General features: G+C 39.5%; 1 protein-coding gene across 1 annotated transcript in view; it reads left to right on the top strand.

The window, feature by feature from the left end:
• SKAP2 (src kinase associated phosphoprotein 2) overlaps positions 1-18,956 on the top strand; it is a 173,083-nt gene extending 154,127 nt beyond the window's left edge. The window contains exons 12-13 of the mRNA XM_053663617.1: positions 15,867-15,968; positions 16,390-18,956. Of these exons, the coding sequence (XP_053519592.1) occupies positions 15,867-15,959 (93 nt within the window). The 3' untranslated portion in view covers positions 15,960-15,968; positions 16,390-18,956. The remainder of the gene's footprint in view (positions 1-15,866; positions 15,969-16,389) is intronic.
• The last annotated feature ends 395 nt before the right edge of the window (positions 18,957-19,351 follow it).

The raw sequence follows: 19,351 nt of genomic DNA, 5'->3' as shown, positions 1-19,351 counted from the left end.
CTGTGCTTACCCAGGCATCTCGACTTCCAGACCAGGGCTTTCTGCTCTGTTTTTTTCTTGTGCTTGTACCTTTCTTCCTTCTTCCATCACTCTCTCTCTTCCTCTCTCCTCCCTCCCTTTTCTCTCCCTTCTTTTCCACCTGTGTTTAGTTTGAAGCCGTCACAAAGTACCCATAATGTGCCAGGTCCCATTCTAAGCACCTGAAATGCAAAAGAAATAAGATATAATCACTTGGAAAATATTTAGCAAATATTTAGAAAATATATAGTCAACTGTGGTAATTGCTAGTTGAGGTGCCCAAACCTAAGACTTGTCTTTTATTTCTCAATCCTCTGTTCATTAGTGTGGGAATTTTTTTTAAGAAAGACATTTTTACTTCTTAGAAGCTATAGATAACTGTATCACAACTCTTGGATCAAACTTATTATTGGGATGTAATTGCCTGAGTTAGGACAACATTTTTTGAATTAATTACTTAATATAGAAACCAAACTGATTAGTTTCAGTTCTAGACGAACTTCCTTGGCATCATTCCTGAGATTTACTTAGCTCACAGTTTCTCTCACCGCTTTAGCTGCAATTGTGTATAAAATTAAAATGTTGATTAGCTTCCACTCAGAGTTTCAGATTACAGGGGTAAATGGTGGCTTGCCATTATGTTTCTGTGGTAAAATATGAAACCCAGGAAGCCCAGGTGGATCTATTCTTAAAGTCTTCCTTTAGAAGCAAGATTCCCATTTAGGCATTTACCATTCCTCCCATTGCCTGTGAAAGCATTTTCTGTTCATATGAAATTATACATGTGATCATATAGGTGCATTGTATTTCTAGGATTTCAGGGAAGGTAATGCTGGTACTCCCCAAACTGCTTTGTGGAGATTGTAATTTTGTATGTGAAACCTGACCGTAGAGCCAAAGGTAGAGGTGGTCCAGCCTACGGGAAGAGCATACCAACATCGAAGGTTTCTAAATGCTAAAAAGCACATGATCAGCATTGGCCGAGTGATTAACTGTCCGTATTCACCCGGCTGTGGACCTAGTAGAATCCACCAGGTGAATCTCAGTGAGTGTGAAGTAGAGGACACTTAGCTATTCCTCGTTGAAATTTGGACACATTTGGGGCCACTGATGGATGTTGTGGCTGTTGGCTGTCAGGTGGCTTTGGGGGTTAGTGTATGTTTGTGAAGAGTCTAGTTTCTCCACTTTGCTCTGGGCAAGTTCACACTGAAAACTAAAGTTTTACTTGGTTTGGCCTTGGCCTTTCTGTTTTTATCAAAACTTTGGTAAACATAGACCATAAGTTAATATCATCAATTCACTTAATATATGAATGAAGATAGTAGTTTGAATACTTGGCTTTACTGTAAATTTAGAACTCAAGGCCCTCAGTAGAAGAGAGTGAAAAATTGCTCGAAAGGGCTTGTTTTTAGATCAAAGTAGAGCTGATCTTATAGATTGATAGATTTTTTTAAAGTACAATTATTATAGAAATCCCTAGATTGTTACATGCCTAGAAATTTGTTTAATTTTTCTCAGAGTTATAGTAAGACTTCACGGGCTGGAATGAAATTTTACCGGTTTAATTTATTTTTTACACCATCTAGTGGCTCAGAATGAGTGGTGCAGCTAATTGCAGATAATGTGTACAATCAAAGTGATGTCATAGATCCAACTTTAAATCCAGCTATGGGCTATTACTTGGCTATCTCATGTCAATAAAGTATTGGCATTAATCAGGAAAATTTTTTCATCATTCTGAATGAAATGTAAAAATGGTATACATAAGGAAAAATACACAGTGTTTATGGAGACATAGAAAATGTATTTTGTGAAGAAATTAACACTAAACCTTTCCTAATAATAACAGCATTTAAGAGTTTAAGGAAATATAACTTGCTTTTAGTAATTAACTGATCTATAATTTTCAGTATTTATTTATTACTGTTTGCCTTACCTTCTAGAAGTTGTCAGTTCTGAGAATACTATTTAAAAAGTCTGCACAAGATAGTTTAAGAAAAGATGGACTTTTGATATAAATTAATATTAATTCATGAAATAAAATGGCATACATTATATTAAAGAGAGTTTTAATTTTGTGAATGGAATGACAGAAGAGATTTAACTGGCTTGATGATTACACTGTCTTCATTAAAATTCACAAGAGAAAGTTTCATTTATAAATGCAGTCTTTTTCTGCTTTTGCAAGGAAGCCTGGAAGGGATGTCGGCTGTGCTCAGTCAGCCAGGGGTCAATTTATTTAGTTTAAGGCCTCTTTTGGGAGTTTTACAGATCTCAGCCTTTCTTTTTAAATTTTCAGTGAAAATCAAATGTTGCAGTAAAGAAAGAAGAGTGGGCAGATGCCCGCCCTCACCCCCCTTGCCTTTTTAACGGTTTCCAATTAGCAGCTGTCATGTGACCCTGGCTGAGCTGGCTCCTCCTTCAAAGTGGCCCTCCGGTTTCTTAGTTCTAACCTTTGAACCTCACAAGTAATAAATCTAAATAGTGCCTAAAAAGGCGAGCCAGTGGTAATGTTTTGCTTACAGTTCTTTTCATATAGGGTTGCTGCTGTTTTTCATGTTAAAATAAAACACTTTATATAGACTTGAATAGTTCAGGGGAGATTTCTAAGTCTCCCCCCCCCCCACACACACCCCAAAGTGGAGCACATTATCCGAGGTGGGTAAATCTGGAATTTGTAATTTTAATAACAGCTGCATTGTTAGTGAATTAGCCCTGAAACACAAGGCCTGGTTTCAGATTAACTTCATAGGTAAAAATAATATATCTGAAATAGAAAATCTCGTATTTATTTAGGAATCAGGTTGTTTAAAATCATGCTAACTTCTTTTACTAGTTTGCATTTCAGTTTTATTACCACTTAAAACATGGGTCTATTATCACTGTCAATACTATTTTCCTACAACTATGTTGGTGAAATTTTATAATTTTAATAGCAGGATCCAGGTTATGTAGCTATAGGCGTATTCCGTGGCATACCTCTTTGGTATGTTATTCTACTTGCTGTTCTGGATTTACATCTTCCCTTAGTTTATCTTTCAATCTGTACTCATTGGTAAATTGCTAACCACATTCCTACTCTTACTTTTAAAGCAATAAATTATTTTTAGAGACTTAATGACAGAAGAGCTGTGCTTCAGCAGGAGGGAGGCGTGCTCCTGTGGTACTAACAGGAAAATCAAGAGAGTAAAGAATCCTGGAATATTTTATCTAGTCCCGGGCATATGTGACTTGAGCTTTCCAGTTTTTTTTTTAATAATTTAGGTCAAAAACAGGAAATGTAGGTTGACAGTGTTCACTAATATACAATAAAAGGACTTTTTTTAGTGCATATTGGTTGGAATTCCAGTTGTTGCTCTTTTTGTTTGTCACTTTTTCCAAGGATTAGTGAATTGTGTTTGTCACCGATTGTTTGCTTCTCGTTGTGAAAATGTAAAGATTCATTACTAGAGCTTTTTTTTGGCTTCTAACCTAACAGAAAAATAAAATAAAATAAAACGAAAGTCTTGCTGTGCTCTCCTGGCACAGGGAAATACAGGGTTACTTTTTAGCTTGGTTTTTCCTTGGTGACCGTCTGACCCCTTGTGCCACAAATAGCATGGCCGACTGCTGAGGAGTAACTAGGACGTCTCAATGTAGGACACATGTTGTTGGCACTAGGCTGGTTCCCAAAATGTTGTCATATCTGACAGCCTTTTGGGGAGGAGAAGTACCGGGGGGTAATTGTACTTGTAACTGTGATTGTTTAGGTCCGGTGGCATTTGCTTCCTATGCTATCAAAACAGGGACGCTGTGGCCTGGGGTACAGTGAGGCAGGAGCCCACCGCTCCCTAATATTGATACACAGTTTAGGGACACAGCTCCACGTCAGAAGATGTCCTGGCTCCACTCGTGGGACTCCTTATCCACTTGCAAACATGCTCGAGTACTTCTCTATGTTCTTCTCGTATATGAAATGGAGGGAGCATTCCAGGAAAATGCTGACGAGTGAACGGAAAGGTCCTTACTACAAAGGCAGGCTGGCAGGTTGAGCCCCTGCAGTGGCTCGAGAGATAGAGGAGAAACCGAATGGCGGAATCCAAGGCCGGGTGAGCTCCTGCTGCAGGGCCTGTGTGATTTAACTCTATATGGAACATGCACACGTTTGCCAGAAGCGAAAAACAAAAAAGCAGCAGCAACAAAAATACCTTAAAGAAAAATGCTCTGCTGATTATTTTAATCCTAAATTGAAAAATCCATGCTTGCTTATGCTCTCCAAGTCCCCACCTCACAAATTAAGAACGCCCTGACTGCATACATCACCCACTTTTACTCCTTTGAGATGCCTCCCTGCTCATCCCTTTAGAGGTCAGGTTCCCTTTGGCCGAGCAGGGTAGAAAACAACTCATAATAACAAGATTGCCTTAGACTGCACTCCAAAATACTCTAGTTTTTGTTGTCCTGGTGTTTTGCTACACCAGTTAATAGGAAGGGAGAGGGAGAAAATGAAAATGTATTTCTTGCTTACCTACAGTCTCCTGTTCTGGGCACTCATCTGATTCATAAGCTGACGCTGTGAAGCAGGCATTGTAATGTTGCAGGTGAGGAAACTGATGCTCAGTACGGTTGTGTGTGGTGAATTGCCCGAAGAGACCATGTAGCAAGCACCTTGTTCTGGAATCAGTGCAGATCTGACCCTAAAGCTTTTTCTCCTTGTGCTTTGCTATCGAAGTAGACCAAGATGATCTATTTTTCTCTCTCAGCCCTGAATTCCTTGAAGTAGACAATGTGTCTTAAGTGTTTTTGTATCCCAAATACCTAACATTATGCAAATAGAGATTTCATATGTGTTATGAAAATACAGTTAACAGTAGGAAATGATCCCAAACTTCTTAAAAGAATTAGAATCGTAGAATCATAGATTTAGTACCAGCCCTTTACTTTAAAAGTAAAGAAATCTCAAGGCTCAGGATAACGGAGGCAAAATAAATAAAAGACCAAAGGAAAAAGGACTACTCCTGTGGAGACCTTAAGCTTCCAACTCAGCTCTGAGCTTCTAGGCAATCAAACTAAAAATGGGAGAGACAGAGGGCTAATAATTTCTCTTAATCATAAAGGAGAGATCTAGCTAGACTTTTCCCAGCACTGGCTACTTAAAAAATGAATTTCTAGAATGTTCACTGATTGATGATCTGACCTCAACCACTTGACATAATACGTAAAACAGTGGCAGATGATACCCTCAACAACAAAAAATGTGTAGTAAAACAACAGATTTCATAAGGGTAATTCTGTGAGGGTTCAAATACGAGTTATATAATAATTGGATTTAATTGTAGCTGGCTTATTGTGGAGACAATGACAAAAAGTCGTCTCTAGTGGACTTGGGGATTACCCAAGGTTGCATACCTAGTTAGTTACAGAGCTGGAGGAGACTCTGGGTCTTCTGAGAAAATAATCGAGAACAATAGGAAGGAGCTGAAAACCCAGCAGATGGTCCCCTTCATCTGCCACCCAGTTTCCTCGGTTGCAGGGTTCTGTCTTAACCTCGTCAATACTTTAAATAAATTCAGTTGAGCTAACTTCTTGTGAGAACTGGCATTATTTGGCACAGGGTCTGCAGGAGACAGGTATCTTTCTTTCTGGCAGTGGAGTTTAAGCTCTGTAGACAAGGTGTTGTACATAGTGCATTGGAAAACATGGTGGGCGGCAGCCAGCCACTGGCAGGAGCGACACACTTCAGATTGCAAAGCTAAACGTACTTAAGAACAAACATTTTTTTCATCACTACTAAAATTTTTCAAGTATGTCTAATATACACAAAGAAAAGGATATTCCTATGGGAAATTATATTTGTTTAGAAAATATTTAGAATATGCAACTGGTGCATCATTGGAAATGAAGACAGAGTATGTCTCATCATCCTGTATGTATTTACTGAATACTCTATACACATCCTGAAGTGTGGGGCATACAGATTTGGTGTGAGACCTGGCCCTGATCTCAGGGAGTTTGTACTTTCTAGCTTTTTAACATTTATTTTTATTGAATTTATTGGGGTGACTTTGGTTAATAAAATTATATGGGTTTCAAGTGTACAATTCTATAATATATCGTCTGTATGCTGTATTGTGTGCTCACCATCCCAAGTCAAGTCTCCATCCATCACCATTTGTTCCCCCCTTACCCTGTTCTGCCTTCCCTGCCCCGTTTCCCTCAGGTCATCACAGTGCTGTTGTGTGCATCTGTGAGTTTGTTTGCTCCCTTAATCCCTTCACTGTTTTCACTCAGCCCTCCAACCTCCCTCCCCTCTGAGAGCTGTCAGTCAGTTCTCTGTATTTATGAGTCTTTCTCTATTTTATTAGTTTATGTTGTCCATTAGATTCCACATATGAGTTAAATCATATGGTACTTGTCTTTCTCTGACTGCCTTATTTCACTTAGCATAATACTCTCCAGGTCCATCCATGCTGTTGCAAAAGTTAATATTTTCTTCTTCTTTTTTATAGCCAAATAGCATTCCATTATGTAAATGTACCAAAGCTTTTTTATCCACTTATCTACTGCTAGGCACTTGGACTGCTTCCAAATCTTGGCTATTGTAAATAACACTGCAATGAACATAGGGGTGCTTATATTTTTTTCAAATCAGTGTTTCAAGTTTCTTTGGATATATTCCCAGAAATGGAATCACTGGGTCACAAGACTGTTTCATTTTTAATTTTTTGAGGTAGCTGCATAATGCTTTCCACAGTGGCTGCACCTGCCTGCATTCCCACCAACAGTGCACGAGGGCTCCCTTTCTCCACGTCCTCACCAGCACTTGTTGTTTGTTGATGTATTGATGATGGCCATTATGGCAGGTGTGAGGTGATAATATATCATTGTGGTTTTAATTTTCAGTTCTCAGATGATTACTGCCGTTGGGCATCTTTTCATATGTATACTGGCGATCTGTATATCTTCTTTGGAGAAGTGTGTATTCAGGTCCTTTGCCCATTTAATTGGATTTTTTGTATCTTTGGTATTGAGTTGTATAAGTTCTTTATAAATTTTGTATGATAACCAACTTGTCCAATTTGTTGGCATACAGTTGTTTGTAATCTTTCCTACAGTCCTTTGTATTTCTTTGGTGTCTGTTGTGACTTCTCCTCTTTCATTTCTGATTGTATTTATTTTGGTCCTCTCTCTTTTTTTCTTGATGAGTCTGGTTAAAGGTTTGCCAATCTTGTTTATCTTTTCAGAGAACCAAGTCTTGGTTTCATTGATCTTTTGTATTACTTTTTTAGACTACTTCATTTACTTCTGCTCTGATCTTTATTATTTTCTTCCTTCTACTGACTTTGAGATTTGTTTGTTGTTCTTTTTCTAGTTCCTTTAAGTGTAAAGTTAGGTTGTTTATTTGAGACTTTTCCTGTTTCCTCAGGTAGGCCTGAAATGCTATGAATTTCCCTCGTAGGACTGCTTGACTGCTTTTTCAGTGTCCCATAGTTTGGGGTTGTTTTGTTCTCATTTTCATTTGTTTCAAGGTAACGTTTGATTTTGTCCTTGATCCTATTGTTAGCCCATTCATTGTTTGGTAACACGTTATTTAGCCTCCGTGACCTTGTGTGCTTTTCAGGTGTTTCTCCCGGGCTTCATTTCTAGTTTCATAACCTATGGCTGGAGAAGATGCTTAGTATGATTTCAGTCTCCTTAAATTTATTGAGACTTGTTTTGTGTCCTAACATGTGGTCTGTCCTAGAAAATGTTCCATGTGCACTTGAAAAGAATGTATATTCTACTGCTTTGGGGTGAAATGCTCTGAAAATATCGATTAAATCCATCTGGTCTAGTGTATCATTTAAGGCTGCTGTTTCTGTCTGGAACATCTATCCATTGATGTCAGTGGGGTGTTAAAATCTTCAAGTATCACTGTATTACTGTCTATCTCTCCCTTTATGTCCATCAAGATTTGCTTTATGCATTAAGGTGCTCCTATGTTGGATGTATAAATGTTTACAAGGGATACACACACACGTAGATGTGTATACATATATATATATATACACTCATATATTCATATATATATATATATGTTTTCTGCATATATAGTCTCAGATTGTTCACTTTATCATTTTATAGTGTCCCTCTTTGTCTTTTACTATAAAGTCTTTTGTCTGAAGCCAATTTTTCAGATGTAAGTACTGCTAACCCAGCTTTTTGTTTTATTTCCACTTGGATAAAATATCTTTTTGCATCTTTTTACTTTTAGTCTGTGTGTATCCTTCATTCTGAGGTGGGTCTCTTGTTGATAGCATATGTGGGTCTTGTTTTCTTATCCACTCAGCTACTCTCTATCTTTTGATTGGAGCATTTAAGCCATTTACATTTAAAGTGCTATTAAGAGGTATATATTTATTGCCATTTTATTTTTTTAATGATATAGCTCTGTTTTTTAAAACTCTTCTTAAAGAAGACCTTGTAATATTTCTTGTAATACTGGTTTGGTGGTATTGAACTCCTTTAGCTTTTTCTTGTCTGAGAAGCTCTTTACTTCTCTTTTAACTTGAAGTAGTGTTGGTTGTAGGTCCTTACTTTTCATCACTTTGAATATTTCTGGTCTGACATGTTTTTGTTAAGAAATCAGCTGACAGTCTTATGGGAGCCCCCTTTTAGGTAACTGTTTTTCTCTTGTTGCTTTTAAGGTTCTCTCTTTGCCTTTCGCCTTTGCCATTTAATTATCATGTATGTTGGTGTGGGCCTCTTTGGGCTCATATTATTTGGGACTCTCTTTGGACTTGTGTGTCTTTTTCCTTCACCAAGTTAGGGAAGTTTCCAGTCATTATTTCTTCAAATAGATTCCTGATCCCTTGCCCTCTCTCCTCTTCTTCTGGTACCCCTATGATGTAGATGCTGTTATGCTTCATGTTGTCCCAGAGGTACCTTAAACTACCCTTATTTTTTAAAACCCTTTTTTCTTTTTGCTGCTCTGATTGACTATTTTCTGCTACCTTGTCTTCCAGTACATATTTTATCCTCTGCTTCATTCACTCTACTGTCTGCTCCTTCTGGTGTATTCTTATGTTTTAAATTTATGGAAATTTTCATATGAATTTCATTCATTTCCAATATTTCTTTAAAATGCAACTCTTTTTTTATGTCCCACTTCAGTATATTAGTGTATTCTTCATTTTGGGTATTGTATTTTCCATTTCTGACTAGATCTTTTTTATGGTTTGTATGTCCTTTTTCATGTGGTTGTAGTTCTCACCAAGTTCCCTGAGTACCCTTATAACCAGTTTTTTGAACTTTATATCTGATAAATTGTTTGTCTCTATGTCATTTAGCTTTTTCTCTGAAGATTTCTCCTGTTCTCTCATTTGGGGCATGTTTCTTTGTTTCACCATTTTGGCTGCCTCTTGTGGGTTTTTTCTGTGTATTAGGTAGATCTACTATGACTCCCAGCCTTGGTAGGGTGGCCTTATGTAGCAGGTGTCTTCTGGGACCCAGTGGTGCAGTCTCCTTGATCACCTGAGGATGGTGCTCCAGCAGTGTTCCTTGCATAGGTTATGTGGGCCCTCCTATTGTGATTGGGTCTTCATTGCTATTGGCCCATTTGTGTGTTTAGTGAACTCTGAGGCTGGCTGACTGTGAGGATCAACCCTGACCACAGTGTACGAGCTGCTGTTCGGGTGCCAATCACACAGAGCGGAATTCACCTCAGCAGGGCCTGGTGCCTGCCAAGATCTCCCTTTGGAGATGCCCCTTGTGAAGCTAACAGGATCCTACTCTGATGTTGTCTGAAGCTGGCTACTGGGTGTGCTGGTTCTGGGGCCTCCTGGGAGCGACTTTAGTGCAGGCCAATGTCAAACACTGCCTGTGCTGCCTGTCGCTGGCCCTGGGCAACCTACTTCAAGCTACAAAGTGATTCACAGTTTGTGGCTGCCTCTGCTAGGCCTGGGTGTGTATGGGAAGGCACCAAGACTGGCTTTTACCAGCACTGGGCTTGGGGGCAGGTCAGCAAAAGTCTCAAGGCACCCCAACATCCAGCTTCCCCTGCTGGCTTCAGTCACTGAAAGAGCCTCTGGCAGTACTCAGGTTGCATAAGGTAGGTTCTTAGTGAGTTACCAGGTAGAAATGAGTGGTGTTCAACCTGAGTCAGCCCAGATCTATACACATCAGCCCAGGCAGCTGACATAGTAGAGTGCAAGCTCCACAGGTTGGGGCTGCAGGGAGCCCAAAGATTGAGGCTGTTGCTTTCCTGCAGGCTGATGCTGTACGGAGGGGAATGCTCTACCCAAGAAAGATGGCGTCTGCAGTGCGAAGAGCGACTTAGCACAGGGACCCTTCTGCTGTCTCTTCACACAACTCTAGTCCATGCCGCACTAGACTGGCTATAAACCAGAGTTTGTGTGTCCACCCTTTCAGAGGGTGCCTGTGTCTCTGTGGATCCCCATCTATCCCTGGTGGACGAAATTCCTGCTTAGCCAGATGTTATGCGGGCGCCTCTTCCCAGCTCTTGTGCTCTGGGCCAGGGACCCCTACTTGGGGTTGAGACCCCAGTCTTCTCAGGGGGGACCTTTGCAGCTCAGATATCTCTCCAGAATCTCAGCCACCACCCATGGGAGGGGGCCAGCCCGTTTCGCATTCTTGGTTGTAGCACTTCTCTTCAGTTGGTCTTCGGTTGTTTATTCAGGCTGATCTATATTTTAGCTGCAATTCCAGTTTGGCTGGGAGGAGGTGAATGTAGCTTCCTCCTAGTCTGCCGCCATCTGGGATCGTCCCAGTTTGTAGTTTTAGTTGAAAGGATAAAACTAAGGTACATAAAATCCACAGAAGAACAAATGCACAGCTTGAAATGGGAGATAATTCATAGGAAAATTCATGGCAGATGGGTAACTCGAGTCAGGTCTTAGCCTCCAGTTAGGGTCCGGGTGAGGGAGGGTGGCATTCCCTGGGAAGGAGGCACCACACACAGGCGGGAACCAGCGGAGCCTGGAAGACTGGACTCTGGTGACCAGGCAAGTGAGAAAAGGACGTTGCCGGCAGGGTGGGGAAGAGCCATACTGGGGAGTTCACGGCTGATGCATTGAAGAGCTAGTATAAGTTCTTGAGCAGCAGAGTAAACTGGCAAAGGAAGTTTCTGGAAAGAACAGCGAGGCAGAATTGATGGTGCAGCTATCCAGGGCGAGGTGACGAAGCCTGAGCAAGAGTGGTGGCTGTGGGAAGAGAGAGAAGCGTGGGTGAACCAGAGGGCAGCCATCAGAGTCAGGTGTCGACTGGCGAAACACACTGAGCACCAAGGCTGCTTTCTGCTGAGCCTAGTTGGATCTCTCCTTGCCTGACAGAATCTATGAGTCATTAACCTGAATGTCAGTTTTTTTTTTTTTTACTGTAAGGTATTGTAAATGGTGACTGGGTAGAATTTGAATTGTGTCTTGACTCTGGAATATAAACTGCAGTGTGTTATAAGAATTAAATTCTTATATCAGTTTGCTTACTTGTCCTTCCTTGCACAGTGCAAGGAGAGAAAAAAACAGTAATTCTCTGAGTTAGAGTAACTCAAAGGTCACACCCATGTAGTAAGTTATAAAGTGAGAAGTTGCCAGGAGACTCTGTTCCAGTGGGTTCATGAATGGGGTTCATACCTCAGGGAGGACCTTAGGGCCTGCTGGGGTCCCTTTCCTCACTCAGCAGGTTAGGAGACTGACTAGAGCAGTTAGTGTGCAGCCAAAGCAGTAAGACGCTGAGGTCGTGGCACTCCCGTTGTGCATTTTAAGAGATCCTTTGAAATGAGGGATGTGTGAGGAATGGAAGGATTGTTATAAAGTTTCTGATTGGAGATTGAAGAGGTAGCCTTGAAGAAAGTATTTCCATATTTTACATAACTACCTAGTTTTCATGTTGCTATGCTTTCCAATAATTGGAAGAATTGAAAACATCACAGTGAATAGTTAGAACACAGATATATGTTAGAAGAAAAGGACCTTTCTAACACCTGCCGCTTTCAAACAGATCATGACTAATTTCTGGAAGGGGGAGCACATCACAAAACCTTATTAGTGTTTCAGGTTTCCTTTAAGGCAGCATTCTTTTACCACGTGGTTAGCAGAAAGTGGATTAACATAGTAGAAAAATGAGAATCGTGCTGTTGAAAAGGGTTTAAGTAGTAAATGCCGGGGCCTCATTTAAGTGTAAAATGGCACACCGACACAGACGGAGGTGTAGTTAGTGAGTAAACAGGACACAACATTTACCATTGTGTTGGATCGAGTCCCTGTTTCACTTTATCAAAACTAGTCCTTTTTTCCTGCCTCATTATGCAATCACTGTAATTTATTGCTTACCACCTATTAGTTGAGGCCTAAACTTTTAACTACAAAACCAAACTAATAAAAGCGATTTTAATGGTATGAAAATTGAAAGCAGGAGTTACATCACAACTGTTGGTGCTGCTTTCTGATTATTTTCTCAGATTATTTGGCCAGTTTGGCTTGTTTCTTCTTTGACCACCACATCACATTTTGCCTTGAAGCCATCTGTTTTGCAGATACTGAATTTTGTTTGAGTACTATTTTTATACAATAAGTGTTCACTACACCTCTGGATCTTGATAGCATTACGACCGGAAGAGAAAGAAGCTTTGTGTTAGTAATTACCTAACATTGTCAGAAGCTGACTGCAGGCCTCTTTCTAGTGATAACAGAATAACCGCATAATGTAGCTTTATAGCACATGATTAATAGAAAATAATTACACGTCCTACAAAGGGATGCAATATTTCTTATAAATTGACTAGAATGGTTTCCTGTAGATTAAAGGACTCTTCATTATTTTATCAGTCCTCCTGAAGTGCAGTCACTTGCCTATGTTAGCATTTCAGTTGATGTTAAGACTGAATAGGGTGAGCAAGACCAGATGGCAGATCTTCTTGTACCTGAGCTCTCGTGTGCCATAAAGATGACATGGTGCTTCCTGACCTCTCAAAGACGTAGATGGCAGCCCGCTATGGTTTTGTCTCTTTATTTTCTGTTTATTAATAAGACCAGGTTTGACGGTGGTTGTTTTGTGGATGACCCACCTGTGACTTTTAGAACAGTACTGTAATCAGTATGTGGACTGCAAGACAACATTGTATGGATTGTATTATTTTCCACTGTAAGTAATCTGTCATTCATAATCACATTTGTTTGGGGGAAGGCGAGGAAAGGCAGATTTTCTTTTTCAGAGGCATCTTGTATGATATTGAATCTTCAGGCTGAAGTTTCCGATACTGTACTCCAAGAAGCATCTTCATTCCAATTTATAGGCTGCAAATGGTTTAATTGGGATTCATGTGGCTCAGGAGGCTCGTACAGAGGATGGTAATGATAAAAGTAACAGCTTCTGTGTTTGCAGTCTCGTCGACGTACCCTAACGGCTGCAGTGTAAATCCATAAATTTGCCTCTTAGATTTCTACCTCACTATATTTTATCTTACCTCTTAATTCCACACAGGAGTATTATATGGAATCCTTTACGAATGTAAAGTAATAAACATTCCAGTTTTTTATTTGTGCCCTTTTCTGATTTAAACCGGTGATATTTTAGAGTACTTTTATGAGGTGTGTATTTCATATGCTTTCAATTATTTTAAATTAATTAAGTGAAGCATTTAAAATGATTTCAGTGTAAAACTTTTTTTCCTAGAATGTTACTTTAAGGGGATTTGTTTACAGCCGAACACGCTCCTCCCTGCTGTTTACTGCCGTGTTTCCTACTTCGTGAGTCTTACCAGTTACTATCTCAGAATCTCTCCCGTGCGAAGCATGTCATTGATCATTTGTTGGTTATTTGCTGGAAATAAATTTTTAAAAATTTGGATGTGAGTCAGCTTTTTGAGAACAATAATATATCCTTAATTGAGAGCACAGGTTATAACCACAGCAGAATATTATAAAGTAATACGAGCTTCTGGTTTGTAATTAGACTCTAAACAGTGAAACCCAGATTGTGGACTATTCTCTGAACACAGGTTTGAGTCATAAGATGCCTTCCCACGGACTGTGTTCTAGTCTGCCCTTTGGGGAATGTAGTTTCTCTGCTCCTTCCAAATCAACGGGAATCTGAGCTTGGCATTGGGTAAGAGCCCTCACACCTTACCCTGTTAACCGTCCATCTGGAAATTTTACAGTGTAAGCCTTTGGCCTTTGAAAGGTTAAATACATTTGTTTTGCTAAGCATTAGGCTCTAATTGTATTCATTGCCTTAAAAATTGAAAAGGGCAGTTTTATTAGGTACGTATTAGGATATAATGGTTGTTAATCTTAGCTTTCAGTAAGTTGGTATTTTCTTGTGATAAATATATCCTACATACATTACAGTCATCATCACTGAGTTCTGGGCATCAGACTATTTTCATTTCTTAGACAGCTTGTCCACTAAGTTCACATGGTCAGAGAACTTTTAACCCTAAAATCTTGAGTCCACTGTCTCACAGGCTGGATGCGCCCTTACTAGCAGCAGAGCTGCAGGGCTGGCCCTTCTCCCCTTTTTGCTTCCTCCTTGTTCTTTCAGCAAACCTAATTCTGATGCGTCAGAGTTTTAAAAAGCACGTGTAGATTTTAACCCAATAATCTTTCTACTGAGAGACCACACATCAGCACACACATTAATGTTGCAACATTCCTACTGAAGCATTGCATGATCCCCGCCCCCTCCCATGGTCAACAGCGTGCTAATCAGTACAGACGTGCAGCCTGTGCTGGTGTGACCGTCCCCTCCCCGAGTGCAACTCAGTGTGCATACGCACATTTTTCTGTGACTCGTGTGTCAGAAAATTACAGCCTATTGAATTACTGCAGGGGTTGATTTAAAAAATTTATCTATGCGAAAAATTAAATTTGGGCACTCCGGTGCTTTTGTAGAATATTGCTTTTGAAGGATATTATTCTTGAAACTTGTAATTCATTTTACTTTGTTTGTCTCTCACTAAACATAAATCTGAGATAAAAATATGTGAATCAGTCTGGCAGACAGGGGAGACCAGTTGTTCTGACAACTGCGGCAGTGGCTGGTCTGTTGATGGAGGCCACGGGGAAGCGGAAGGGCGGGGCCTCTCATCCTGCAGGGTGAGGGCCACAGCCACCTCGAGTCACTCTTGTTTACAGCTGGATGAGTATGTCACCTTTATAACATGAGATACTTTCCCTTCCTGATGATCTTCTGCTGTCAGGGTGAATCTAACATCACCTTTAAGTTCCTTCTACCCATCCTTGATCTATTGCAGTTTATGGTCAATAAAAAGAACAATAAATGCCTTAGGGAATCTTCTTTTAAAGGAGCCCTTCTGTGAATAGTTTTATAATTAATTTTTTGGTATTATTAGTGTTCTCTTATTTTCTCTAATTTATATGTTTAAAGTGGCTATACTCATATATTAGATTTTTTAAAGAAGGGAGATATCTCCATATTCTAAACCATTTTTGGTCATATGAGTTTAAGTAGGAATTAGTAGTTTATTGTGAAAAAAATCTATCCTTGCTAGATGATAAGCTTCTTGAAGGCAAAGACAGTATCCTAAGGATCCTGGCTGTGACCCCGTAGCCTCTACAAGGGTGTGGGGGGAGATAGAGCGAGCATGAGCTTGCCAGGTTCTTGTAAGTGACTGTTTCTGTGTTTTACACCCAGTAATAAACAGGCTTTGTCTTATACATTAATTTAAATCTTTGCCTAACAGCATTTTTAAAGTGTCCAGAAACAAACAAAAAAAGGATTAAAATGTTTCAATTTGCAGCTCAAGCTCTTGTAACTTTATAAAAAGAAATAACATTTCTAAGAAGTTGCACACAAACAACATTGTACTTCCACCAGTCTAAAGGTTAATATTGCATATTGTTTTCAATTAGGAATACAATAGATATGGCTGGTGGGTAGGAGAAATGAAGGGAGCCATTGGCTTGGTGCCGAAAGCCTACATAATGGAGATGTATGATATTTGAGAGTCCTGGGTAAGTACATTTTAATCCAATATTCTGTAATGGCTCATATGTTCTCTTGGTCTCTGCCTTATGAGTCTTTGCCTTTTTAAAAGTCTTGGTATTTTTCTGATAACACAGAGATTATGTTCCCTAATCATCAGCATCTTTTTAAAAAAATCTGTTTGATATTTAAAAATAACTTCATAGAATTTACTTTCTAAACAGATTATTAAGGGAAAGCCCCTTTGATAATTGCCAGCTGTTTTTCCAAACCTTCACCTCTTTAGGAAAATGCCACTTTTTATGGCCTTTCTGAGAAAAAAAGTTGACAAAAGGTTGAGTAAACATTCATGTTTCCTTGGCTAAAAAATGTAATTTTTTCTAAGCAGGAAACATCAACATTTTAATTGAAGGAAACAGTTATAACGCAACTTTCCCTTTCTGCCTGCAGGAGAGGAATATTCTCCTGCTGCCGCAAATGCTTTGGATTCAGAACCCCGTGAAAGCCCGAGTGACAGCTCATAGCCTTCCCTTGTTTTGTTGAGCATCACGCATCTTCGTTATTTTATGCATTCATTATAACAGCCCTCTGATGTGAAACTAAATGAAGGATACTAATGCAAATTAGATACAAGCAGGAAAGTTATACCTGTTGCTATTTTGCAAAGAAATAATTGTAGTTTTTACTTACTTGTTTGACTTGTGTGGAGAATTCAGCACTATTTTATATGTTCTATATAGTCACTGCTACTTCTGATATAAGTTGCAATTTCAATATTGGACACCAGTTATTTTTGTATACTGTACTATATAATTCCATTGAAATTTAAATTGAACATGTTATGCAAGTTTTGGATAGATGGTACATAAAGAATAAGGCTTTATTAAAACTTTTAGATGATTTATCTTAGTGTTTATTTTTCACACAATAGTAACATGGTTTCAGGAAAGAATGCTTACTAATTGGCAAATTACCTTACATTAAGAATAGCCACAGGAAAGAAGCGAGGATAGGTTGCCAGCCGCAGTGCGCCGTCACCGTCCAGGACACACACGCAGGCCAGAGCTGTGCTGTGTGCGAAGCCCTGTGTTAGTAACACCCTGGCGAGACAACGCGCTTGCCGACATTTCCCGCCGTGAGAAAGCCCGTTCCCCACCAGTATAAATACTCTCAGTGCACTCCAGAAGTAAGAAGGTGTGACCCCTCGCTCTCTTTCATCCTGTCTGATCACGGCTAAGCTTCTAAAGTCCCACAGCAAAACAGTGCAACTCCAGACGTGAGTCTTTTCTGCACACCTCCGAGCAGCGAAGAAGACAGAGGGCTCCAAGTGGAGCGTGCGGGAACCACAGTGGGCACACACAGCAGCAGGCGTGGAAGGGCGGCGTCGGCCCGGCACTGGAGGGAAGAATGTGCTCTGAGGCCTGAGCAAGATCTGCAGAATCGGATCATTACCTTTTCATGTATATTTGAACTCAAAGGCATTTTAAGTGTCTATAAAGAACCAGCCTGGCCTTAATATATGCATCAGAAGGTACTGCCGCATGGATAATTATTTGGAGCATATCTAATCTCCTTACATTGAATTGTTGATTAGTACATACTACCTTTGTTGAATTTTTCAGATCTTTGCTTTCGTAAAGATAAAGGTTCTGACCTCCCACAGAAGCTGATACTCTCCGAAAACCTCCCTCTCGTACGTAAAACCACTCACAAGCCCCATTTCTGAGTGCATCGGTGCCGTTGTTTCCGCAGCATCGTGGTCATGAGATTTCAGGTGTCAAAGTGTTAAGTGTAGAGATTTGGGGTAAATTCTAGTTTATATAAATTAAACATTGTTGAATCAAAGCTTTCAGAAAGTAATTTGTGCACTCATTAATCTTGTCCTAATAGAAAGCCATTGGAATAGATTGAAATCGTCTTGGGAAAAGTAGAACAAGTAGAGGCGAGGCTAATGGACTGGTTTCCAAAGCCCGAGAGGCTGTAAAGCAAGAGCAGCTGTGGGTTTCCACTGAAGACATGGGCTTGCCTGTGGAGTGGACACAGGTTTGGCGCTTCTGGCTGAGGGAAGATTTTAGCTCTGGGCCAGCAGATGGCAGCAGCTTCTTGTTGCACACCAAGCCGCTTGGAAGCCCCTCCCCCACTCTGGCCCAAACTCACACAGAATGTAAAGCATTTAGAACATTTCTGCCTCCTTTTACAGTTAATCCAGGAGAGGGAGTCCTTCGCCAACGGATGACCAACAATTCCCAGCCAGCTGGTCTCTCTGTGAACGACAATGCAGAAATGAAGAGTTACTTCTGTCCAGAGCTCCTCTTGGCCTTTGTTCTTTTTTAACTTGAGTCTAGGTGGGTGATAGGAAAGAAAACAAAATGTAAAAGTGGAGTGACAGGAAAAATAACTGTCACTTTCAGTCTTGGACAACGTTGTATTCATTTGATGAAATCATTTGTATGCGACCAGGGAGAAAGTTTTCTGTACACCCTTGATGACGCACCACACACTAAAGGTCGTAATAATATAATTAATGCGAATTTAAACAACGCGGCTTGTTAGAGAAGATGCTAATTGCTATGTTCTCATTATGTTTGCTTAGCTTCTATTTGTTTTTCTATGAACAGTTAGCTAATATTTTTCAAAGGTGATTGTAAGTCATATTTTATATAGCATTTTACTTGATTATTTGCTCGGTACTGAATTTGTACTCTGTTGCCATTAGATCTTACAATAATGTTCCACTCTGCAAATTTTTAAGGTTCAAATAAAGTTTAATTGTTTGCAAACTGTTATGATGCTAATAATTCAACAGCCTGCTGTGTTACTAATGAAATTACTTTGTTATGATTAATTTGGAAAATAGTGTGTTGATTGTAGTAATTAAGCACAACAAGGTGAAGTAAATGATTCTAATGCCATCTGGCCTCCAAAGTGAATGAAGAAATGAAATAGGGCTGTCATCTGAATTTATTCAAAGAAGGAAGGATAATATAAATGATATTCATCGCTATACAGATTTACACTTAACCACAGCTCACTCCATTCTGTTTTTGCCACTTTGTTGCATATGATACTTTCTTTTATGAAAAAGAATGCTGGTTAGACTAGCAATTGTTTTCAGTATTTTATATTATTTTTTTATTATTTTTACCTTACACTAATTTAATTACAGATGATTATATAAAGTATTATAAAATCATAGTAAATCACATTTCAACCATCTGTAGGTGAAATATATATGTGGGTTTTTGTTTTTTGCTATTATATACAAACACGTTAAATATAACCTCAAAGAGTAGAGATTCCATTCAGTTGTTCCTAAAATGTTTCTGGTCGAGATTCTCTCATAGTTCTTATGCTTTTGACTTTTTCTATACTTTCTCCAGTATAATCTATTCCTATCACTTCATAGAGTCTG

This window comes from Artibeus jamaicensis, unplaced genomic scaffold (genome assembly GCF_021234435.1).
Source record: "Artibeus jamaicensis isolate MK-2021 breed Jamaican fruit bat unplaced genomic scaffold, CSHL_Jam_final contig_3230, whole genome shotgun sequence".
NCBI lineage: Eukaryota > Metazoa > Chordata > Mammalia > Chiroptera > Phyllostomidae > Artibeus > Artibeus jamaicensis.
The sequence above is the reverse complement of the archived record's forward strand: the minus strand, read 5'-3'. Positions and strand labels throughout refer to the sequence as shown.